Genomic DNA, 26,463 nt, shown 5'->3' with positions numbered 1-26,463 from the left:
GCTGCCACCACCATGTTTCTCATCATGATGCTGCCACCACCATGCTTCTTATTATGATACTGCCACCACCATGCTTCACATCCTGATGCTGCCACCACCATGCTTCACTGTTATAACGTCCCCGCCTTTACATCATTACCACCGCAAAAAGCACAAAGCTAAAGGAAAAGAAAACACTCTGTATAGGCTTTTTCATGTCAAAATAATATCAATTAATAACAAATATGCAAATTAACAGTATAGTCTGTTTATTGTATCATTGAGTCATTCGTCTTTTTTAAACTAGAAATTACAAAAACACTTTTTTATGTCAAAGTGAAAACAATTTCTTTACAAATTGTGGTATAAATATGAAAAAACATATAAAATGTGAAATAAGTGCACAGCCTTCCACATCATGATGCTGCCACCACCATGCTTCACAGTGTTATGATGTGCCCACCTGTTACCACCATGGTTACCACCACAAAAAGCGCTCTGCTAAAGAAAAGAAAACACTGTGTAGCATCTTTTATGTCAAAATAATGTTAACTAAAAATAAATATACAAATGTAACAGTATAATTCATTGATTGTATCATTGAATTATTAATCTTTTATAAACTAGAATATGCAAAAAAGATCTTTCATGTCAAATTGAAAGTAATTTTTTACAAATGGTTGTCAATTAATTAACAATATAAAATGTAAAAGAAGTGTACTGCCTTCCACATCTCCACATCATGATGCTGAAACCACCGTGCTTCACAGTGTTTGCAATGATATGCCCGCCTTTTCATCATGACCAAAGTAAAAAGCACTGAGCTCTGTTCATGTAGTCATTCAGTGCCCCCGAAAATCAATCATTGGGAATTTAATTAGGCGTTTTTTGACTACAATTATCAAAAAACTCTTTCATGTCAAAGTGAAAACTATTTTTATTTTATTTTATTTTATTTTTTTTACAAATTGTTGTCAGTTATCAATATAAAATGTGAAATAAGTGCACATATGGACACTTTAGGCATCCCCACACCATGATGCTGCCACCACCATGCTTCACAGGATTTGTAAAGATGTGCTTGTTTCTTCATAATTACCACCATAAAAAACACTAAGCTATGTTTATGCACTCCCCCAGCACCCACCAGAAAACATACTCTGGTAGACTCATCCGTGTCAAAGTGAAAACAGATCTTTACTAATTATTGTCAGTTAACTAGCAATTTAAAATGTAAAATAAGTGCCATTCACATCTAGACATGGTAAGCATCCTAACATAATGCAAGTGCCACCACCGTGCTTCATAGTGGGGACAGTGTGTTTTTTGATAATGGTTCGGCCTTTTATACGTTACCACTGCAAAAAGCACTGACCTGCACCCACCAAAGAAAACACAGTTTGTGTCGATTCTTCCATGTCAAAGTGAAAACAGATTTCTCCAAAGTGATGTCAGTTAATTCACGATATAAAATGTAGAACAAGTGATCGCATCAATATTTTCATTGATTCAACACAGGTACAGTCAACTGGTGCAAGAAGTCACACAGTCAGTGAAATGAAGATCATGTGAGTGCAGTGGATGTCTCTCAGATGACTGCAGTATAAAGACACATGTACGTATCTGGAAGGCTCAGTCAGTGGTAAAGTGGTTCATTAGTATAGGAGATACCCACATGAATTATTCAGGACTGAAAAACACCATTATGGAAGTTTTTCTTTTCCAAATGAGGCAGCCTTGCTTGCTGAATCATCAGTTTGTGATGGTGCATAATTATGCTGACTGTCTCCCCACATCATTATGCTGTTCTGTAATATATAAGGAACTCTGATGTCTGTTGTACATAATGAAGCACCTAACATCTGATGTTTAGCATTTAAAAAAATATGACATGACGAGCATATACCATTACAAATATGTCTCTAAAGAAAAATCTCACATGTTGCTTTTTTAAATCTTATTATTACTGGCATGTCCCCCAATCTTCACACAGACAACATTAACAAATAGATATTGTTTGGATCCATTTACTATCTGTAAGCATAAAGTCTTTTTTGTTGTGTGTAACAAATACCGTTTTCAAAAATGGTTTTAATGCTCTTACTTTGAAAGGAAACTCACAGGCAGCCTCCTAATGCGGTTTGCTCTCCAGCTTTACATTAACATTTAAATGAATCCCTTAAAGAAAATTTTCAGAGGAGCAGAGCCACTAAAATTACAGAGTTCTTGGGCATTTGTAATTTTACACCACGGGACAAAAAGGCTGCAAGCTGAGCTTTGAATATTTCTGCATTGATTAAAACCATTCATGTTTATTGTGCTACTGGCTCCTTGAAAGGTTTAATTCTGAACTGTATGAACAAGGCTGAAAAATTAGGAACACCAGTCGAGTAGAACTCACTTTATCCTTGTATTTTTACAACAGAGCTCAAAATATGACCTCAAAATATGGGGCATGAATGAAACATTTTTGAGGGTAAAAGCTTCCAAGCTACGAGGCCCAACACGGCTCTGCTGCAGGGCTGATTTTTCAGCTTGTTTTCAAATATGTGAGACACAATCGCTCACCAGGTTGCCCGGAAAACAATTCTGTTCAGTTTTCATTTTCTGGTTCACTCAACACATTAAATGGAGCGTGGAACTGAGAGTCCATCAGAGCAAGGGGCTAGAAATTGTCAGAAAGACTGGAAGCCTTCGAGAGTTTTTCCACTCCAAACAAAAGAAAAAGCACGGAAATAGATAAGTGCAGAAACTTTATTATAGTCCATCAGACAGCTACGATAGAGAGTCTATGAAAATGAGAGAAAATTCAGTGTTAAAGTTTATTTCTAGATGTCAGCTTAGGACAACAAACCACTTTGACAATATTGGTGATCCAGTTGGAAATAAAAAAAATAAAATACAATGCTCTTGCATGTTAGCACACACCTATTTTCTCTTCTCTCTCTCTCTCTCTCTCTCAATATATATATATATATATATATATATATATATATATATATATATATATATATATATATATATGTATATGTTTATATTTAAATATGTTTTTCTTATCCCAACAGTTTCAAAAAGCTTTCATGATGGTTTGAAAAACATACTATACTATAATACATACATACTATAAACATACATACATAATATTAATAATATTCCCCTTAAACTTAAATGAAATGCAACTTTAAAACAACAATGCACAAAGGCTTCATTAAATGATTTCATATATATATATATATATGTATGTATGTATATATTCAATATAAATTATTCACACGCTTCCTATAATAATAGTAATAATTTGAAGAAGGAGAAGAAGAAGAAGAAGAAAATGTCATGTGATCATGTTTGAAACTCTTAGTCACACAGTGATAAGGAGAATTTTAAATAAATTCGTATCTAAGGAATTTTTTTGAAAAAAAAATAGCTTATTTATTAAATTTTAGTTTAGTTAATTTTTAACAGAAATGGGGGATAAAAACTAGTACAACAATGAATCTGTCCTCATGGAGTTAATTTATGTTTTAGTAACAGATAATACATAAATTAATTTAAATATTGTTAATAAATAATAAATGCTGAACACCAGAAAGAGTTCAGAAAGAATCACTATTTTGCCAAAGACAGCATAAAATACTACTAGTAGTAGTACTGCTGTCACTACTACTGACAACAACAACCACATATGTAGTTACAAATATCTTAAACGGACATGACTTGTCCTCTTACCTGTTTTCCTGTAACTACATGTGTTAATATTCAGGTCTTTTGTCGGCATCTGCTGGACATAATGCGAAACTACACGCTCGGATTTCCGTCAGGCACAGTGCGGGCCACCTACATGACGTTATTGTAGTGACGAAGGACCCCCATAACGGCGGCTCATCGTTGGGTTCCCGGAGTTTCAGGGAAAATAGTTCGTGTAAATGAAACTTTATCCACCTGAAATCTGAAACATCTCATTTAACACGCCGGTAAATATTTAACTCTACCAATCTACACTTTGTCTGGAATTAAATAAATACTTTATGAATATAATATGTGCTCGATGTTAAGCGATAAAGCAGGGAAATAAGAGGATGCGTCCGGTAAAAGTGGCGCTTTGTATGAATGGGGGCAGCGTAACCGGTAGAAGAGAAGCTAGCAGGAGCCGAAAGGGCTAAATTAAAGTTAAACAAATGTAGACGCTGTCTTGCATGTATTATAACCAAGAGTTAAGTTAATAGTTGCGGATAGTGAAGTTATATTTCCGTATTGCTAAGCTAATGTTTTGTGCAGTTAACTAGCTAACGTTAGCAGCGCTGTCATGTAAACAGTTACCTTAAGTTTGTTAATAGCAGACACTTAAACCCTTCGCTCACTTCCTATAGCATCAGTTTAAATGGTTTACCTATTTGAAAGGTAGCTAAATGTTCTGCAACTGTACCCCTCATTTAGCGCAACTTCGCACAGTTTGAAAATACCTCTGGAACAGGCGCCTCATTTGTCAACACTGGAACCGCGTAGTTAATGCTGCATTTAACGAGTTGCTGGCCCCCTATTTGTAACCGCGTATGCACTCATGTTTTTGATTTATTTACAGCTTTGAGCCGGGCTAAGCGCTCTTATTGCTGCCCCTGAATAACACTGTGTGGAACCAACTGAAAAGGAGCCATGTTTCTCTACAACATCACCCTGCAGCGCGCCACTGGTATCTCGCATGCCATCCATGGAAACTTCTCAGGTGAGTTTGCTCCAGAAAACGGTAAATTTATTGATATAACATCTTTCTGAAATAGTTTGCCAAGATGCTGCACAACGCCAACATGATGAATGCAGGGTGTACAACCAAGCAGGAAATGTAGCAAAAGCATTTAAAAATAGACCAGAAGTACAATAATTAGGATGCAAAGTTGATGTGATGATATCCTAAGCCAGTCTGTTTTAAGATTACTCCATATTAAGGTTGTAGTTTTTTGTAGATATTGCAGTTTTATGCTTTATTTCAGTGTATACAGTCTTTCCTGACAAGCACAGACATACATGCCATTATTTATGAATGAAAGACGGAATGCTACAAATGCTAAAATGGGATGTTTCCGCTTTGGTAGGAACAAAGATGCAAGAGATTGTTGTTTCCAGAGGGAAGATCCTGGAAATATTGCGACCAGATGCCAACACAGGAAAGGTGCACACTCTCCTCACAGTGGAGGTGTTTGGCATCATAAGATCACTAATGGCCTTCAGGCTCACTGGAGGAACCAAAGGTATGTAACCATGCTAGTGATTACACACAACTGGATTATGCATTTAATGACACTCTTCCAAAATGTATTTTTGATTTAATATGATAAATGAATTGCCCAAGTGTAAGTGTAGAATTTCATGAGTGTATCTATCTGTAGATTACATTGTCGTGGGAAGTGACAGCGGTCGTATCGTCATCCTGGAGTATCATCCATCAAAAAACATGTTTGAGAAGATCCACCAGGAAACCTTTGGGAAGAGCGGCTGCCGACGCATCGTCCCCGGACAGTTCCTGGCTGTCGACCCAAAAGGCAGAGCTGTTATGATAGGTAAGGATTAATATTAAGTTCTAATGCTACCACAGATGAGGAAACGCCTTGCTTTTCAGATGTATTAATTACTCATTAGTAATAAATGCAGGACCTTTGAGGATCGGACTGCATTACAGTATTGAGTGGGTTTCTGTTTTCAGTTCACTTCATATACAAGGAAATGAAAGGAAGAGTAGTACATAAAGTAACGATCATCAGAGTGTCTACTGTATATTGTAATTACCACATGTTGTTCTTAGAAATAAATAGCGATTTTATTTTTTTTTGCCCTGCTTTAATGTGCTGCTAATAATATTACTACCACATCAGTAATATTTGACTTGAAGCCAAATCCTGGTTTCTACATCCCTGTTTGCTGATTGATGCAGACTTTGAATGTGAACATAGAAAAACATGTGAGACTTTCTGTGGGTGATTCTGAAATCCTTACTGCAACGTTGTACTTTTTATGGGATGCCACAGATAGTTACAGTTTGGGCTGTAGCACCATGTCAGTGATTGATCTGTGCTGTGAAATTGCCCGTTGCTAGAGTTTGCTGCCTTTCCGTTCCAAGCACAGTGGGTCAACATACAGCAGAGTTTCTGGAGAATTTGGTCACTGTTGATAGAAAATAATGTACAATGTCTGCCAACAATTACTGCAGATACAACACTAGTTAGAGACACTGTTTTGCGTTGACTGCAGATTATCTTTATCACAGTTTGCTAATATTTAATAGTGAGGGAAATGCTGCAGTGTTTCCCCTACCATTATATTAGGGGGGCGCCCCGCCCCCCAACGGCACCCCCCGCCCCAAGAAGGTCAAGTTAAATTAAAATAATTGTTACTTTTTTACACGCAAACTTTAGTTTTCCTGCATAAAGGCCGCTCCACATGCTGTCCTTACAGCACTTGCTGCAGCACTCCACTGTGTCTACTCCCCCCTCCCTCCGTCTTGTAAACAGTCACACTGCCCCCCACCCCACAGTCACCACACACACAAACACTAGTTTGCAGTGGCGCGTCTCGTGTTTTACTTTCTACAACAAACTACGGCCAAAATATAGAGTTATTTCAGCCATAAAATAAAGAAGCAGAAGAAAAACCACCTCTGATGACAGTGACGCGCGCCATGAGGTAATTACGACCGGCCGGGCCATGTGTTGTTGTTGTTCTCAATCGTGTAGGAGTGTTAAAAATGAAAAAGAACGAAGGGAAGTGGGACCCGCGATGAAACTTCATAGAGATAAAAAAAAAATGAAGACGCTCTTTTTAACAGCATGACTTCTTATGATGCAAAATTGGTCCTTTGAGACGACGTCTGTCGTAATATTGGGCCTAAAATAAATAAAGTATTATTATTATAAAATAATTAGATGAAGCCTTTCAACACCGTAACGTAAAAATGGGCTAAAAATGATTCACACGCTCAATAAGTGGTACAAAATGGTGAAAATTATATATTTTAATATCGGCGTGCGCGCACACGTGTACACACAAGCGTGAGCGCACATGTGAGCAGACTCCCGCCAGCGACTGTCGGAAAATGGCACATGAAAAACAAAGCAAAATCTCAGCGTTTTTAAACGCTCACAGTCACAGGGTGATAATGGCAACACCAGCCGCCCCTCTGGCTCTTCAAGCAGTAGCACCCAGAGCAGCTCTGCCTCTCCCAGGCCAAGTGACAGCAGCCAAAGTTCTGCACGGCAAGCCCCCCCCCCCCCCCCCCCCCACCTGCCCCGCAGCAAAAGTCATCATCTCACCACCACATGTCGGGCTTTGACCCAGCTTGGTTGTCAGAGGGGAAATATTCCCCCTGGCTGTACAAAACTGATATTAGTAAGTAATTAATGCTTAGAGCACACTATGCGATATCAGGCCAATTTTAGTTTAGTGTCGGGTGAGACAAGAGCAGACAAGCTCCGACAAAAAACCTAGCCAAAATCGGCCTGATATCGTGTTGTTAGCTCTAGGCATAAGCAAGTAATTAATAAAAATACATACATTACATAAATGTAGGTAGGTAGGTAGATAAAGAGGCACTGGAGATGTTCTTCCAGAAGCCCAGGAAGATTTACTGCAGTGACAAAAGCTGCACACTTTGTGGACAATAGTCCTGAAAACACCCTTATTGTTTCTTTCAGATTTGTTCATTTTTTGATCCAAATGTCATTTATTTATTATAATTTATTTTGTTAGTTTTTTTTCAGTATTATGTATGTATTTTATATTGTAATTAAAACATATTATGACTCAAATTCCTTATTTCGAGTTTTTGTACGACGGCGACAACGACCGATGTGAAAACAAACCCCCCCCCCCAAGGCACCAATCCTAGGGGAAACACTGTGCTGTTAAAAGAGAAGAACAGGCAACAACAATGCTGATAATTATGGATTAGAAATGTGTGAATAGCGTTGTTTACAAGTTATGGCCTTCATGTGCAGACCTTGCAGAACTTAGGAAAATGATGACATTTGTGTTACCTGACCTTTAATTTTGCTGCACTTTCAGATTTTTCTCAAGATGGGAGTTAAACTATTACACTAACAGTTGTGTTATGTGGCAGATAAATTCAATTTTCTTTACAGAATTACTACATGAAATAATGAGATGTTGAATAATAGTGCATTACTAGTATATTATGTACATTGTCACATGAAATAACATTGTTTTCATCTAAGAGAAAAGCCCTGCAGATGTTATGTTGAAGTGAGTTCAGTGAAGTTAAGCATTTTGGATGTATTTTGTCTTTCATCTGTCCAGGAGCGATAGAGAAACAGAAGCTGGTCTACATTCTGAACAGAGATGCCGCTGCAAGACTGACCATCTCCTCTCCACTGGAAGCCCATAAAGCAAACACGCTGGTCTACCATGTAGTGGGAGTCGACGTCGGCTTTGAAAATCCAATGTTTGCCTGCTTAGAAATGGACTACGAGGTAAAGTCATGAGAAACCGCCTGCAGAGATGTTTGTTAAATGAGAATCTTTCATGCAAAGTGTTTTGGATGTGATGAGTTTGTCATGTCTCTTCTCTGACTGTCACTGGAGAAAGATTTCACACCTCTGATCTCAACATGGGAAGGAATTTTTTTTAACAGTGAAGTTTAAAGCATCATAAAAAGAACCTTAATAGTTCAGAAGTGATAACCTCGCACTATTATTGAGCCTAATAATGGACAGGCTTTTACCAACCTCTGAACCTGTCTCAATACGTTTGACCTTTCCAGGAAGCCGACAACGACCCAACAGGAGAAGCTGCTGCAAACACACAACAGACGCTCACCTTTTACGAGCTGGATCTCGGCTTAAATCACGTGGTCCGCAAGTACAGCGAGGCTTTGGAGGAACATGGGAATTTCCTCATCACTGGTAGGAATTTATTTCACATGGTTTCAAATATTCAGGTCTGAAAAAATGGTTGCGTTGCTTATCAGCTGCTTTGCATTAAGTCCCAAGTGATTTAGGCTGTAAAGAAACCAATTTCCACACAGCTGTTACATATAGTTTCCAAAATACACAAGGCAGATCAAATGAAAATGACATTCACTGGAATATGGCACTTTCTGGAGTTGGATTTGGTTTTCAGAAGAATCTATATTCAGGCATGGCTGTTAGTCCACACTGTGTTGTAGATATGATGAGCTTGTCATGTCTCTTCTCTGACTAACACTGGAGAAAGATTCAACCTCTCTGATCTCAGCACCAGTTTATTGAGACTTTAAAACACATTAAAGCACAAGATGGAGTAGTAAGGGGAAACTTCAGGTTTAAAATAGAGCTAAACCTGCTTTTAGATCATGATTTTTTTAAGATAAATATCCTTTTTTCTTCTCTGTCTAGTTCCTGGTGGTTCAGATGGTCCCAGTGGAGTTCTGATTTGCTCTGAAAACTACATCACTTACAAGAATTTTGGAGACCAGCCTGACATTCGCTGTCCCATCCCACGGCGCAGGGTGAGTTCTTTTTACAGAAGTACATCATATAATGAAAATATTTTTACCGCATGACTTCCTGAGGTGATTAATCTGACTGTATTTGAATACATCATCTTCCCATAATGCAACACTTCTCCCGACTGTAATTCAATAAGTAGAAATGGAACCGGTTTTCCTGTTTATGTGGAGGTTTGGCTATTATTTAAGCCACCCACTCAACTCTTTGTCAGTTTTTCCTCTCTGCATGCATGTTTATATTAATTCTGCTTTCTTTTTCTCCACCTACTCTCTTCTGTCCCTTCCCACAGAATGACCTGGATGACCCAGAGCGTGGCATGATATTTGTCTGCTCAGCCACCCACAAAACCAAGTCCATGTTCTTCTTCCTGGCCCAGACTGAGCAGGGAGACATCTTTAAAGTAACGCTGGAAACAGATGAAGAAATGGTGAGATGAAAGATGTGTCACTTATGAATTATAATAATATAATAGCCATTTACTCTTAAATGTGTCAAACTTTTGTCACCACTGGTTTTCTGTTTATATTCTTAATACTATGTATACCAAAAATGTATTGTTCTAACGTCTGCGTCATCACTTAGGTCACAGAAATCAGACTGAAGTACTTCGACACGATTCCTGTGGCAGCAGCCATGTGTGTCCTGAAGACTGGCTTCCTGTTTGTTTCGTCAGAGTTTGGAAACCAGTAAGTTCCAGGCTGTACATCACGCGTTTTCTTATTTCTTTAAGTTAAGTCGTATTGCTTTTCTTCTAGGGATGCTCCGATCAGGTTGTTTTTTTCTGATCCTTAACATTTAGTCACCATTTTTCAACCATTTTTTCCTTGATAGTAAACACTTAAGGCGCATTTAAGTTATTGCAGTCAGTCCAATGCACACGCTCGACAACTGAGTCATCATCATCATCCTTTACACCCAGTGGTGTGTAGGGCAGCAACAAAGTTCCTCCACTTCTGCCTGTCCTGGGCCAGCCTTGTCAGTGAACTCCAAGAGTGCTGCATGGCCTCCATCTCACTTGCATTTCTAAATCCTGTCTGTTTTGAAGTTATGTCGGTGATCGCCAGCCTTGTTGCAGAACTCGCATAAGCCTCTGTCTGACCTTTAGTGTGGAGAGGGTAGAGTGTACTGTGGCTCTACAAGCTCCAAGTAATGATGAAAACCTTTATTATGTACATGCATGTCAGAAAATGTATTGTTGATTAGCTGCAGTACCGAGTGTTCTGTTTAATAATGTAGCAACCTCAGGAGGCTGTTTCATGTTGGCAAGCAGAGAGCATTACAAGATTTAAGCTAGCAACATGCACCATGATAGAGCCTTCAATGAGGATTAACGTCCTCTGACCAGAGCTCGTGCCTTTTATCCGTAGTGTCCCATTAAAACTTGTGTTTTCTCTTTGTGATATCTATGTGACAGCAGATGTAAACAAAGGATTGGGCTTATATTGGTACAGATCAGTTTGAATTAGACATGTTTGGCCCTGATCCTGGTCTGGGCATTCCTTTTTTTGCATTTTGTATGTTCTTCTCCATAAGTCCAAACTTTTTACTGATTGTTTTCTATCAAAACTACTAAGAGCTTAGTTTTTGCTCGACATTGTTGACTTTGCAGTGTGTGCCAAAAGTGATGTCAATACTGCTGCCTTGTTGCTCTTTGGTGTTATTTTGTCTGCCTGTAAATTTGTAAGTCTGTGACCTCTCTCAAATGGATTTAAATAAATTAAAACTATTTTTTTCTGCTGAGATGTGATTGAAAGCTCTGTAAAAAGGCACTACAGGAGCATCAGGATTCATAGGTGGCACAAAGCTTTTGGAGGGTGATTTAAAAGTTGAGACGCTCTGCAGAGAGCTGTGGAGGATGTTTGACATGCTCATTATGTAGTTCCCTTCCAATTGGTCTTCTAATGTTATATGTTGTATTTTTGAACGTTCTTCAGGGGGCGACTGCAGCGAGTATAAACAGTTACGATGCTGTTTTGATGTCATGGTGTATGTGCACAAGAACGCGTTTATTCATGTTGTTCTGCCTTTTGTTCCCTTTAGTTACCTTTACCAGATTGCTCATTTGGGTGATGATGACGATGAGCCGGAGTTCTCCTCTGCGATGCCGCTGGAAGAGGGAGACACCTTCTTCTTCCAGCCTCGTCCTCTCAAAAACCTTGTGCTGGTGGATGAGCAGGAGAACCTGTCGCCTATCATGTCCTGTCAGGTGAGTGTGTCCGGGGAACATGGATTTAAGGAGAGAGACGAAAGGCTTGAGTTCAGCTCCAGTGTATTTACTGACTGGCTCACTAACTCCTCTTTTCCTGACAGATTGCAGATTTGGCCAATGAAGACACACCTCAGCTGTACGTCGCCTGTGGACGAGGGCCGAGGTCAACTCTGAGAGTCCTTCGACACGGACTGGAGGTACACAAATACTTTATTATACGTGCAGCTGAAAGGTCAGGTCCACACACAAACTTTGCTGGCTGTAAGAATGATGAGTTTTTTCATGTCTCTTCTCTGAATAAAAGCTGAAGAGTCTATCAATCACTCTGATCTCAGCACAAATGCAAAGTCTAGTGGTTTTACATTATTATGTGTCATGCTGCAAAGACTGTAAGATTTTCTCTCTTGCTGTTTGATAGCTTAGCTTTAAACTACTGCTTGCTGTTCACTGAGAAGATAAACTAATTAAAAACATTTGAGTCAGTTTGTCTTTGTACCCGAGACAGAAAAAATTGCAATGTTTCTGTGCAAACATAAACAGGATGATCTATAATGATCTATAAAACAAACTGGTGGTTTGAGAGCTTTGAGTCTTTGGAAAAGAAGACCGGATTCAAAAATGATAACTTAGTCAGTCTGTAGTGTTTTGTATGTTTTTCTGATGAATTAAATGAAGTTCTTTATAACTCAAACAGTGGCAAATATTTAAGAAAATACTTGGAAATGTCCTGCAATTTTTCTTTTTTTTTTCCAGTTAACCAGCAGCTGTAAATCCAAAGATACTCAGTTTATCCGATATACATGCAGCAGTCGTCACATTTGAGAAGCTAGAAACAGCATATATGAGGCTTTTTAAAAAAAAAATTTAAACTCAATTGTAGGACGTCCCCTGACTTTTGAAGCAGTCTTATAAACAATCAAGATGGATTAGCATCCTTAGTAATAGGGATGGAGAGTGATATCCTCACTGGTATTGAGCCAGTTAAGGGTTTAAAATAAATGTTATAGACCTAAAATTAACATTAACAAGAACATAATGCCTGTCAGGCTAAATGTTAGCACTGTGTTCTAAAATGTTGCTTAAAAATGAATACGGCATGCTTTACATTAAAGTTGAAGGAGTTTTCTTTTTATTTGTCTAGTGAATATATACAACTGAAAAGCATCACATTTTATGCATGCAGCTGCTGGTGGGCCATCACAATAACAGTAGACATAATGATAGTATATTGATTCTACTAGGGGAGATTTCCTCATATATCATCATTTAGTAATCCATCAAAATGAGTCACGAAATATCAGCTAAATGGCAAAACTCCAGTATCATCCATCCCTACTGTGTAGAAGTTATTTCAGTATCATGATAAAGTAAGTAAAATTTAATAAACGTTGTTGTTTCATTCTCTTTCTGTCTCCGTCAGGTTTCAGAGATGGCTGTGTCTGAACTGCCCGGTAATCCCAATGCTGTGTGGACGGTACGCAGACATGTAGAAGGTAAGAACGTTTCTGCTTCAGACAGCGTTTTCTTAAACCTTTAATACACTACATTTTACATCAGCTTTTCAAATAGAGGCTTAAGAGTTTAGCACAAGACTGTCAGGATACATTTATTTCACTGTTAAGTTTTTATACTGCTGAATGTACAAACATGACTACTGCAGGAAATAAACTGAGGCTGTTGCTCCGGTACTTAGCAACAGACTAGTTTAGGTGTGGTTTAGAATGACTCCAGCTAAACTGGAGCTTTCTTTTACCTAAAACAAAGCTGAAAGCTAAACTGAATCTGTAGAACAGGTCGATTTGAGCACAAAACCTTCTTAAATTTAAGTGCTCATCACTAAACTTATCTGTAGAAATTACCAGAACTTGTGAGACACTCCTATGGGAATAACTTTTAAACAAATGCTTGTGGCAGGTGGCAGATAAACCTCAGTTACAGTGACCTCTAGTGGCTTTTAAGTGACACAGCAAGCAGGATTTGACTAAACCACAGTTGCAGTTTGAATTTCTTGAGGCTTCACACAGCAGTATGTGATGAGTGTTGTTTCAGCTGTGTTCTTCTTTATTTTTTAGTAGGTTAGAGTGAGTCAAAGGTGATCCCTGCCCATGGCCTGCCAACTTTTTGTTGATTTTTTTATTAGGAGAGAAAACACAAACACATGCAGGGTATCAAGCAGACGTGAAGATCTTCATCTGGCTGCATTTTTACAACTTAAATGCCACTAGAAGTTGGCGCATGTTACAAATCTTAAATATTGTTTAGTGTCGTTTAATGGCCGGTGTTATTCATCGTCCACATCACTCTGCCGTGCTGCCATTTCTGTTCTTGTGGTCCCTGTCTACTCATTTATGTGTCCCATTTAGACTCAGATAAACAACTCAATAATAATTGTCTAATCATTCATACTTTGTGTGTTTTGTTCTTTTGTTTATTAGATGAATTTGATGCCTACATCATCGTGTCTTTCGTCAACGCTACTCTGGTTCTGTCCATCGGGGAGACTGTAGAAGAAGTGACAGATTCAGGGTTTCTGGGAACGACGCCCACTCTGTCCTGCTCACTGCTGGGGGAGGACGCCCTCGTGCAGGTGGGTGAAATTTCCCTTCAGCATCATCTCAACATCCATTGAGATACTTCAGAGAAAATGAAAGTAGTACAGTTACATAAGAGCAGTCTTGATCAGTTTAATCTATTATTGATTTCACAGATAAGAGGAAAACTGCCCTTGCAGGGTTTAGATCAAAGAGGATTTTAAATGTCTCATTTTAAAGTCATTGCCTACTTACTTGTATAAGTTTTAAAGAACAGAGTGAGTTTGTTTTTGAATTTAAGGCTTTTAACAAAGACTATTTAACCATCAAACTTGTGTAAATATAATGTATGTCTATGTAATGACTCTATTAAAGTATTTACAGATGATTAGAAATAACACGTTTGACTTGAATTGACACAGATGACTGTAATCTTACATCTTTAGAAGACAGTTGTATATTGTTCCAGTATCCATAGCTGGTAACTCTCAGGATCTCAAGAAGTTTCTGAATGTTTATTGCCTGATGCCACATTTTTACTGCCTGAGCACATTTTTTACTGCAGTATAAAGTCCTTACACCTGTATGAAAACCAGTAAAGATAACCCAAATATGTCTTAGCACTGTAGCAAAGTTACAATGCTATAAATCATGAAAAAAGAAAATCAAACGTTGAAATTCATTGTGAGAAAAACCTGGAGTCAGTATGTAGAACATAGCAATGTATCAGGTAAAAACAGTGGCTCTGCATGCTGTAGATAGTTGGCTATTTGCATTTTTACCACCTCTTCACACTTTTAAATTTATTCGAATTTCTTTTAATGATGAAGTATGTTTTATTTTCCTATCAGTCTCTCTTATTTCGATACTTGTCACCCCTCTGCTCTGTTTGAACAAAGCCAGTTCAGCCAAAAAGTCGAAGCATTTTGTCACGTGATTGTTGGTCGCATTTGAACTGGTCATGGTTTATTTGCTGCTCAGAGGAGTACAGAATTTTATGTTTTTCTCAGGGACTGATTAGTGCACATTGTTTATTTTTTTGCCAAATTTCTAACAGACAAACTTGGAATAAAGGGGTTTAGACAAAATATTACAATGTTAGGTGTAAATTTTGGTTATTTCCTCAGTGGAACTGCACATTACACATGCACAAGTTAGGAGTCTGACGATTCTTTATCCTTGTTTCTCTTTCCATCTTATTTCCTGCTCTTTGCCTTCCGTCTGGCTACAGGTTTACCCAGATGGTATCCGTCACATCCGAGCAGACAAGCGTGTGAACGAGTGGAAGACTCCGGGTAAAAAAACTATCGTCCGTTGTGCTGTGAACCAGCGGCAAGTAGTTATCGCCCTCACTGGAGGGGAGCTGGTCTACTTTGAGATGGACCCGGTAAGAATGAAGACGTTTTAGTACATACTATATACATATAGAAAACCGTACATGGTTTAAATGGCCGAGATTATTTTACCTGTTTTTATGTTTGAATCATGTTGTCATAAGAAAAAGGTTCACTGCAGTGTTTTACGTTTGGGGTTTCATCATGTCTTATATTATTAGCAGATCTAACATTTGACATTACTGTAGTGAAACTGTAAGTTAAAACTAATACTGAATACTAAACTAATCTTTGGTGCAGCATTACATAGAGGGGAGAACTGAGATGGCTGAAAATCTCTGTAATAATACTGTTGCTGTCTTTCTCGCCCTTGTTTTTCTCTAGTCCGGCCAGCTGAATGAGTACACAGAGAGGAAGGAGATGTCTGCAGATGTGGTTTGCATGAGTTTGGCCAACGTTCCACCCGGTGAGCAGCGTTCTCGTTTCCTGGCTGTTGGACTCGTTGACAACACTGTCCGCATCATCTCCCTGGACCCGTCGGTAAGAACAGGGACGCATGTTTGTTAATTAAATAGACCTGGCACGACCTGGCATGTTAAATTATAAATTCTGTTTGTTGTGATTTGGAAAAAAATTAATTACTGTCAGCTGCTCCTCAGACTTGACTGATCTCACAAGCTACATGATACTGCATTAGATATGGTTTACTTTGTTTCAGTGACTGGCATGTATCCCTTTCAGCTGACACTCGGTTGTTTTACTTTCCTCTTAGGTCAGTAATAAGTAACGTCTGTGCTTCTTCAAGTAACAGTTTCTCTTCCTCGAGGGAAAACTCAATGCAACATGAAACTTGACTCAACGCTTTCACTGCCCTCCAGGATGACCAGCAACCAGCCTTTATTATTATTTATTTTTAAGGTTCACTAGAGGATTCTGCTTGACTCTACCCTGTGTTTTCTGTTAGAGGTCTGCAGCAGTGTTGATGTTTGGGGTGTCAGATGCACGTGTGTTTGTTGATCCACGGTGATTCATGTTTGATGCTGGCCAGCAGCTGCAAAACAAAACATTTGGCTGAAGATAGGGATACTAAAACGTAAAGTCATTGTTTATTCAAATGTAAGATTTCCGATTTAATTGAAAAATGAAAATTTACTCAGATAGCGGAGTTAAATTTTTACTGCAAATCATGGCAGGAAATTAGTCGCATCCATCCTGCAATTGTCAGACTTCGAAAGCGCCTCTAAAAATGTGTTTGATGGTATTTTGACACTTTCAGTTATTATGTGATTCTTAAGAAAGTTCCTGGAGGGAGAGACGCTACAGTATATGTTTAATTATTGTGACAATGATATAAGTGGTGAAAACTGCTAAAATATTTGTCTACAGATGTTTTTTGTTTTTTTTTTACTTTTTAAGATCTGTGGTGCTGCAGCTTCACATGCTAACACATAAGTGAATCTGATTCAGTAAATTCGTCTTCAAACGATGAGCAAACCCTTTTTGGTCTAAATGTTCGTGTTTACAACTTAGTGAGACTATTTCCCATGTTTGTAACGCTGTGGACCTTTATCGTTTCAGGACTGTCTGCAGCCGCTGAGTATGCAGGCTTTACCAGCCCAGCCAGAGAGTCTGTGTATCGTAGAGATGGGAGGAGTCGAGAAACAAGATGAATTCGGAGATAAAGGAACCATGGGCTTCCTCTACCTCAACATAGGACTTCAGGTATTCCTTCGTATTCACTGGATTCTGTAGGGATTAGTGCAGCTTGAGTGTGTTTTTGGAATCTATTTGGAATCTGTTTTTGGCACATATTCTGCATACTCGATGAATTTCTAGTGAGGAAACCGTCACACTTGGTCACATCTGTGTTGTATTTCATCCAGGAAGAATATTGCTTGATATTAAAAGTAAAAATTCCATTCTCAGACTATCATCTACCATCAATCAGAAGTTCAACCAACCATTTCCTCACAATCCATAGAGGCATTCTGGAGTTTTTCAATCAATAAATGATTATAATTTGTCATCCTTATTGTCAGTTTTTGACAATTTATTGTGATATAGATTTAAGATCATGTCTTCTTGGAATCCAGTAATGTTTTTAACCCCCTTCTCAGAACGGTGTGCTGCTGAGGACGGTTTTGGACCCAGTGACCGGTGACCTGTCAGATACCAGAACACGATACCTGGGATCACGACCGGTCAAACTGTTCAGAGTCAGGATGCAGGGACAAGAAGCTGTATGTGACTCCTTTACTTATAATTAACCACACATTTAAAAAAAACACACACACACACACAGCATGCTGGCATATTTCAAATTTACTTACAGAATTTGCCCTCTTACTCTTTCGACTTATTGGTTAACGTCTGAAGTTTTCACATTAAACAATGTGTTGTAAGTACTTGTGGTGACTTGGAGTTTTTGTTTTTTCTTACATTGACATCATAACTTATTGGGTAAATTGTTGTAAAAAATGTTTTCAGTTGCAGCTTTATAATCAGTTTTTTGGCTTTCTATCAGGTGTTGGCCATGTCCAGTCGCTCCTGGCTCAGCTACTCATACCAGTCTCGCTTCCATCTGACCCCCCTCTCATATGAGACTCTGGAATACGCCTCCGGCTTCGCCTCTGAGCAATGTCCCGAAGGCATCGTGGCCATCTCCACCAACACACTGAGGTATGGAAGCGACTGGCAGAACGTTTTGTACACAACACAGGCAGCATTGTTTGTCATGCTAATGTGAAAATGCAGAACATTTTGGGAGAGAAAGAACATTCTGGCAGATAGAGCCACAATACACTGCAGTTCAGCCATGAAATTAGCTGTTGTTATTCTGGTATCGATTGCCATATGTCTCAAACTCTCAAAGTAATTAGTTGAATGAATCAATGAGTTTGTCTAAAGTAAAATGATCTGTATCAGTTGTAGTAGTTATTTGCTTAAATTATTTTTCAAGCAAAATTGCTGAACATTCCCTGCTCTAGTTTGTCATTTGTTAAGGATTTCTGTGTTTCTTATCTTATTCTTTTGGAGTATAGGTTGGACAAGATTAGCAATTTGATTAAATCTGAATTTAGGAATGAGTAAAATTGCGCAGACATAAAAAGCAAAGATTATTTTGATTTTAAAATGAAATTAACAGGTACTGCTACTTCTTGCTAAAACTGCTTTTCAAACTGCTACCTTGCGGGTACTCTTGTAGGTTCTTGGTATTTTTGAAGAGAAAATCAAAGTAAATTTAGAACAGAGTTAACATTGCCCTGATTTCTGGCTCTGTTTAATTTGCTTTTCCTCACCCTTAAACTTCCAACTTACTTCAGAAAACAGTTTGGTCACTTCCTCGACCCCTGCCAATACCAACATTCAGTTAGAGAAAAGATAAAAATAAAGCAGGATAGAGTTCGCCTGCAGGCCCCAAAATCAGTAAACCTGCCCTGCTGTGAAACTGAATCTGAACGGAAATGCAGATGATGGACTCACTATTTCAGACTGAATTTATGAAAACAGCCACAACTAAACGATCAGGGGCTACTGGTCAGTTTTAATCATTAACCAAGGTTTCCATAATTTAGCTAACATCACATGTCAACTTAACATACATGACATACCTGGATTAATAAGAGCTGAACTACAAGCCAGGCAGTGGGAATCCGTGTATTTCTCTCTGTCTGTGTATGATGAACTAACTTTTCATGTTTTAGAAGACTGATTGCGTTTCTGTCTCTTACTCGCAAAACACTTGTTGCATATGTGGCAATGAGACTTTTCCCAGTAAATCTTTATTTCTGTCCATCATTTCATTAGAAAGCTGGATTCCTTAGTGCTGCAATATTTGACAAGAAAACGTAAAAGTTCAGAGAGAGATCTGTCAGAAAATGCTTCATAGATGAATTAAAAATGGAGTTGGAGAGATAAAAAAGTGTCAGATAATGTTAATGTAGCCATAATAAATGGGAAATTTTTTTAATGACTTCAACACTGAGAGTTAAAACTGATATTTTAGGAGCTTATTGATCCTAAAGTTTTTATTAATTTAGCCCCAGGGCTCCTTTAATACCAGGCTTTGTTACACATCTCTAGTGATTGCACAGCAGTAGTCTTTTATTTATTAAGATAATATGCAGTTCATGTGCAAAACTTACAGCCTTTGCTCTCTACTTGAAATAATCATGTGTGTGCACTATTCTTCTTAAGTAGAGAGCATAAGTATATAATAACTGCACCACATGGTCTGCTTTTCTATGGCCCATTATTCTGGTTTAACAGTACAACGCTGAACTGAAAGTTTCCTGTAGCCAGACGAATTACGTCGGGAACACAGAACATCTAAATGGAGTTCAAATGTGTTTGTAAATGTCTCTTCTTTCTCTCTTGTCATTCTCTGTCTGACAGAATCTTGGCTTTAGAGAAACTCGGAGCCGTCTTCAACCAAGTGGCCTTCCCTCTGCAGTACACTCCCAGGAAGTTTGTAATCCACCAGGAGACCAACAACCTCATCTTGATCGAGACCGACCACAACGCCTACACCGAGGCCACCAAAGCTCAGAGAAAGCAACAGATGGCTGAGGTATGAAGTGATAAATCCTCCTGACCCAAGGGGGCAAAGTAAAAATGTGTTTGCAGTCGTACACAGTAATACTTTGTTTAGTGCAGATGGTAGACGGTATATTGGTTAATAAAGTCAGGGCCAAAGGAGAATTCTGGGACAGCTCTTATTATTTTTCTGGGTCACAAACTAAAAAACAAATCCTTGATCTTTTGTAACAGACTTTTTGCTGTGCCTGTGTTCTGTCTCCTGGGAAAGTGACCCAGTAGAAGTATTCTTTGAGCTGCTTCTTTGGCTGGTCCTTTGCAGATGATGGTACAAACACATCATTGAAAGTGTTGAGACCACACAGACTTTGCATTTATATCACCTTTTTTGTCAAAAATTTATAGCCGGAGCGTGATTGTAGTGTAGTGACTGCATCATGGGGACTGCTTGTGTTCATAGTCGGAGTCAACCGTTAGGTTTAGTTCGGGGCAAGTTGACAGAACCAGGAAGAGACGCAGGCCTGTGTGTCTGTATTTATATTGGATGTTTTATTCACATAAAAATAAACAGCTGCTCCATAAAAGTCAGTGACTCACCTTATCTGACAAGAAGAAGCTGATTTGACTCTTGGGATGCTAATTTTAAACTAGTTCCTTAGCTGATTGTCAGATACGTCACCAATCAATAATCACTGAAATTAATGAAAGACTATACGTTTTTCTACAGACTGGGCCCACTTACACTTAATGTTCACTGCAAAATCGGCTTGCTTTCATTGGGAGTTTTAGGACCTTAGGGTGACAGAGTATTTCCCGTATTTAAAAAGATTCGGATGCCAGACAGCACTATTACATTTAAAATGTGTTCCTAAACAAATTGAAATAATACAAATGAAATGATTGCTGCAAATCCTCACAAAAAAGAAAACAAACATAGCCATCAGTTCAGTTTCATGTGTTTAGACCAGGTTATATATACTCAAATTATAATAAAACAAAAAAAATATCTGACCTCTAAACACCAGGTTCCTTGAATTTTGCAAAAAAAAATTACTTCATTCAAAAATGCTGTTCGACAATTTTCAGACAAAATCCAAGCTATAAAACACTGAGAATGAGCTGCAGTCTTCTACAGTAAATAACCTGTAAGTTTTTAATTCTCTGCACAGAGGTCTGATGTCAAAAGAATCTTCATAGTTGATCTACATGATGGAGCGACTTGTTCTCTGTAGTTAACATTAGTCCAGCTGCTGGAAACAGCTGGTTAGCCAAAACAGATGTCCAAGAATACAGTCCAGGAACTCTTGACAGTGTTTACTGCCACCTCTAAAATTTATTTATAGGGCAGAGTTTCGTCACTGCACTTCATCATTTTATCATAATGTGGTCGGAAGAATGTTTGAGTCGACCAACGTCTCTGCTGACAGACGCTCGGTTCCTGGTCTGTGCTGTCATTTGAAAAATCTAGTTTCACTGCCAGACTTTTTACAACTTTATGCTGCAGAGTTTATCAATTGCCACAGTTAACAGCTGGACAGCAAGGAGGTGCACTTGTTTTATGTACAAGGGGTCAGCAAACACCCCTGTAACTCTGCTTTATTAGTAAAAGGTTCCACCTGGTGGTGCAACCAGGTACTACAATTCTGCGTTATGTTTTCTGACACTACTGCCTTATCAGGTAATACATTTTTAGTCAATTTATTGATGGCAGTCTTTCAATTCACAATTAATCAATAAAATCCCTCGTCGACTCACATTCTGCCAGTCAGATTACTGTATTTTTTCTCAGTCATTATCCACACTAACTGCAAAGATAAATGTGACAAAAGTGATGGCAGGAGGAATGTTGTTGCTCCAATAGTGCCTGAATGTTACAATGTCCTTTTTTTAACCAGATGCTGGTGTAACCTCCCATACAGACAGATTGTTCAGCTGACAGCGTGTCGCTTTAGATTAACGGAGCAGGGTAACTTGTACTGATCTCACATCAAAATCATTAAGTGTTCGTGTCTTCAATCATTCAGTGTCATTCTAATCGCTTCCCGGAGCAAGATTAATTGATAAACATGTTTCCTCTGCAGTGTCTCAAACAGCAGCAGTAGTTGTGAGTAAAAAACCTCTCTGGAGTCTTTGAACATGCAAACTCTGACAGTCAAACACTCTTGAATAACGACCGCAGCAGCTGACAACGATAAATTAAAAGTGATAAATAGCTCTCATATGGAATCGGTTCAGCTTTGCAAAGTTCACTTCCTCTTTTCTTTTACGTCTACATTGTTGCAGCATCCACTTCATCTGTACTGGAGTAAAAATGAAGAATATATTCCACACCAGACAAAGCAATAAAATACAAGACAGGCCTGACCTAGTGAGAAGCTATATCCTTTTATTTAAAGCACGCCACAGTATTCAGCCATGGGTATAAAGATCGATTGAAAATGAGAATTGTTTTCATCATTGATGCCCATCAGTGTCTCAATTATTGCATTAATTTTATCTGCACCATGTGAGAACACTAAAAAAATCCCAGTTCCTGTCTTAGGATGTGCTTGTTTTGTTCCCCAAACAATCAACAACCAAAGGATATTAAATTTTAAAGTATTTACAGCTCAGAAAACCCGCAAATTCTCTTGTGCCCCTGTAGGAGATGGTGGAGGCTGCTGGTGAGGATGAGAGAGAACTGGCCGCTGAGATGGCCGCCGCTTTCCTCAACGAGAATCTCCCTGAAGCCATTTTTGGTTCGCCTAAAGCCGGAGCCGGACAGTGGGCCTCACTGGTGCGACTGGTCAACCCCATACAGGGTTCAACGCTGGACCAGGTGCAGCTGGAACAGAACGAAGCTGCCTTTAGGTGAGTTAATCAAATCAGTCAAAATCAGTGCCATAGGGTGTAGATTGTACGGTCATATTCAGAGGGAGCAGAGGATTTGTGATTGTGAAGGCAAGAAAGAGAGATGCGAGTCGGTGTTAAATTATTCTAAAATCGTAAAAAGAAAGGAAGGACAGGAGTGGAAGGATGTACAGAGTTTAAAATGGAAACACTTGACGCTGAAGAAAAGCTCCCACGAGACATTTTGCTGTAACTTAGAACTGTCAGTAGCTTCTGTTTGAGATGAGCAAAGTAACGCGGTCGACAGTCAGACTCCGGACTGTTTCCCATTTGTTACGCCTTTCATTCTGATTGACAATCAGTCTCCAAAGCTCCCAGCATCTCATAAATTCTCGCCAGTGGTGTTTTGGAACTGAACTTAAAATGAGATGGCTCCCTAAGTGAAATAAAATTAATCTGGTTTCTGTCATCGGGTGATTTAATGTTTCATTTATTGGAGTTTGTATGGGAATGTCAACCTCCTTTCCGGCAGTAAAATGGCAAACGGTGAAGCTGAAATAGAAATAGGTGAAGTTCCTTCCTGAGTGTAGAACACAGTTCACTGTCTGGAGGCTCATAAATAAAGTCTATATATTATGCAGCTGAGATGTGGAGTTAAGTTCTATTTCACAGAATATTATTACATCAAGAAACGTTGGAATCAGGGCTTTTTTTTAATCATAGGTAGTCTCCCTCTAACAACAGTGATGTTCACTTCATAGCAAAAAGCAAGTGCATTCTGTTGTTAATGTTATTAAAGCAGCACTTTGACACAACAAAATGTTTTGGTTTTATTTGCTCCTGTTCTCAAGGAACGGGTTAATATTTTATCTTTCATTTCATTTGGATTTTTTATTTATGTTACTCAAAATGTCACAGATACAGGCGGCGTTTTCGTATATTCTATTTTTGCACAAGTATTGAAGTCTCTTTGGGACTCTGTCTGTGAAACTTGTCATTTTTGGAACCTGATGCAACACTATTAATGACTCACTGGAGAAATTGTCTGAAAATGTGCCTGTATTTAAACGATATTATACATAGATACCATGTCAGTATGTACTTCAGCCCCAAGTTCAAAATGTCTCGTAGTGGAGGAAATGTTATTAACTCTTCATTTCTCACTCTTCCTTTTCCACGTTTTCCCTGTCCTTGATATGTTTCAGTGTGGCAGTGTGTCGTTTTACCAACACAGGAGACGACTGGTATGTTCTGGTCGGCGTTGCCAGAGACATGATTCTCAACCCGAGGTCAGTTGGCGGCGGCTTCATCTACACCTACCGTCTCGTCGGTGGAGGGGAGAAGCTGGAGTTTGTGCACAAGGTGAGTTTTATTGACACTAAACCAATGCTGCAACTTTATGCTGCTTGATACAGAAAGAAAACTTGCCTGGTTTTCATTTTCTGTGACAAATCCACAAGAGAAGTCTATCTGATAGAACAGAATGTACTCCGATTTAGTAGTTTTTGGTTCTTTATTTACAAGATGCAGAGTTTGTTGATGTTCAGGCTCCATGTGAATGAATTTGAATTTCCCTTTGGGGATGAATAAAGTGATTCTGATTCTGTGTGCTTAGGAAAATGAGAAAGGAACAAAAGAGAAACACTTAAAAAAGAAGAACTGGTTGCAACAAAAAGCTGCAACTTTCATTATATAGCTGCACAGTTAATAGAATGTAAATCATGATAACAGTTTAGGTTTCTCACAATTAAATCAACATGATTCATTGTGGGACAAACGTTTCAAATGTTCTGCTCACAGAAAGCTCTGCTCATAAAACCCTTAGTATATCTGACAGAACAGCTTATTTTGCATTTTTTTTCCAAAGTATTACGTGTCTGAGTTGGGCTTTTTTGTGCACACTCCTGCATGTGAGGCATTCAAGGAACACCCATATATTGTAGTGTCTATCGATAAGCAGACGTTCAGCGAGTTGGCCATTTTGGGTGCAGTGTAATTTATATTTTGCCTTTTATGCAAATGTCTAAACGCCAGCAGGAATGCTGCACAACATGGAAGTGAAAGCAGTGCTTGTACCATTTAAATGTTGAATGTGCAACAAAATATTATGTCTCTGCACTGAATAGCAGTGATAGTCTAATTGTATTTTTTAGTTATGATCTCAATATTGATCTGAAAGTTGTGTGACAATTTAAATCAGCACCACAAACCTCTGTGGGAAGAGTGAAATGTCAGATGTGAATAGCATTCAAACCAAAAAAAGAATGCACTTCAGATACCTTTGGCAGTGGTCGACCACATGACAAAGAAAAATCTTTACTGTAAAAGAGTCATCATTCATTTTTTTGAAATAAATTTTTTATGCACTGCCATATAAAATCACCCAAATGACAAATCTAGAATGATGAATTCTTTCCAAATACTTATTTAAGTAATCAGGCGAAAGTGGCGATATCTACAGTAGTAAAACTAAATACTGTTTTTTCCATATTGAGCAGCCCAACACTGACCTTACTGTAAATGAAATAAGATTTAGATCTCTGAAAGGATAAATATTTTGCAGCATTGCTGTTTAATCAACCTAGGCAACATTCACAGATAGTGGTGTTTTTCGGGCTTCTTAAATGAAGCTTTTTCCAGTTGCTTTTCCATCTGTCCGTCCCGACAAGTGTGATGTGCAATGTGATAAAACCCTGGAGCTCCGTTCTCCATATGTCTGCTCCTCACACGGTCCAGCTGCATCACGTTCAGACTCTGATGCGGCTGTGAATCCGCCGTCGCTGTAGCTGGTGTGGGTCTGCCGACTGAATCTGTTAGCCACGTGCTTCCCACGCAGCTTTTGTGTTGGTAATTAGAGAAATAAGATGGTGGGAGGGGTGCTTGGAGATGGGTACTGAGATAAGGATCAGACTCGAGGGACAAGGGTGCTCAGAGTGCACCAGGCAACCGCCCCAAATAAAGTTTTAATGACGCCAAACACAGATGTTGCTGCCCCTGGCGCCACACGCTGCTCTCCGGGCAATTCCCCCGGAAACTCGAGCAGGGTGGAGATGATCGGGGTGAATCTGCCCACATGTGTTTGTTACCTGATGTGGATTAACTGGGGGAATGAGTCATGAGTGTTGGATTACATAGTGGTGTCAGCCACTTCTTTTCACAGGGTTAGAGGAATTTCCCAACCACTTAACCAGATCAGATTTTTTAAAATCGTTTTATCTGGTCACAGCACTCACTTTTCATTCATGCACATACATATGGAAACACACAGAGCAGAGGATATTGTTTTGTATAATATGCATAATTCCCTAATATGGCATCATGCAAATTGACATACCTGGCTGGACACACATATGCACAATGAAGTCACACATTCCTGAGTACTGTCATGAACGTGCAAGTTTATATATACTGTATATACAGTTTGTATTAAGTGTATATAGGCTACAAGCCTCATATAAGTGCCAGTAGTGATGCAGATGCAGCCAGCAACTCTAAAAACAATCTATGCTCATGAGCAATAACCAATATTTTCCAGATATATTTATTTCAGAACT

The 26,463-nt window shown here is 38.8% G+C and overlaps 1 protein-coding gene across 1 annotated transcript in view; it reads left to right on the top strand.

The window, feature by feature from the left end:
• Positions 1–3,831: 3,831 nt before the first annotated feature.
• Positions 3,832–26,463, top strand: part of sf3b3 (splicing factor 3b, subunit 3) — a 32,628-nt gene continuing 9,996 nt past the window's right edge. Inside the window, 21 exon segments of the mRNA XM_022218087.2 lie at positions 3,832–3,950; positions 4,559–4,699; positions 5,067–5,222; positions 5,361–5,531; positions 8,281–8,453; positions 8,744–8,885; positions 9,357–9,469; positions 9,760–9,897; positions 10,053–10,156; positions 11,511–11,676; positions 11,781–11,876; positions 13,100–13,172; positions 14,115–14,266; positions 15,442–15,597; positions 15,929–16,084; positions 17,123–17,266; positions 17,662–17,784; positions 18,069–18,223; positions 19,940–20,114; positions 22,725–22,930; positions 24,115–24,271. Coding sequence (XP_022073779.1) covers positions 4,630–4,699; positions 5,067–5,222; positions 5,361–5,531; positions 8,281–8,453; positions 8,744–8,885; positions 9,357–9,469; positions 9,760–9,897; positions 10,053–10,156; positions 11,511–11,676; positions 11,781–11,876; positions 13,100–13,172; positions 14,115–14,266; positions 15,442–15,597; positions 15,929–16,084; positions 17,123–17,266; positions 17,662–17,784; positions 18,069–18,223; positions 19,940–20,114; positions 22,725–22,930; positions 24,115–24,271 — 2,826 coding nt within the window. The 5' untranslated portion in view covers positions 3,832–3,950; positions 4,559–4,629.

The sequence above is a fragment of the Acanthochromis polyacanthus genome, chromosome 8 (assembly GCF_021347895.1).
Source record: "Acanthochromis polyacanthus isolate Apoly-LR-REF ecotype Palm Island chromosome 8, KAUST_Apoly_ChrSc, whole genome shotgun sequence".
In the NCBI taxonomy this organism is placed as follows: Eukaryota; Metazoa; Chordata; class Actinopteri; family Pomacentridae; genus Acanthochromis; species Acanthochromis polyacanthus.
The sequence above is the reverse complement of the archived record's forward strand: the minus strand, read 5'-3'. Positions and strand labels throughout refer to the sequence as shown.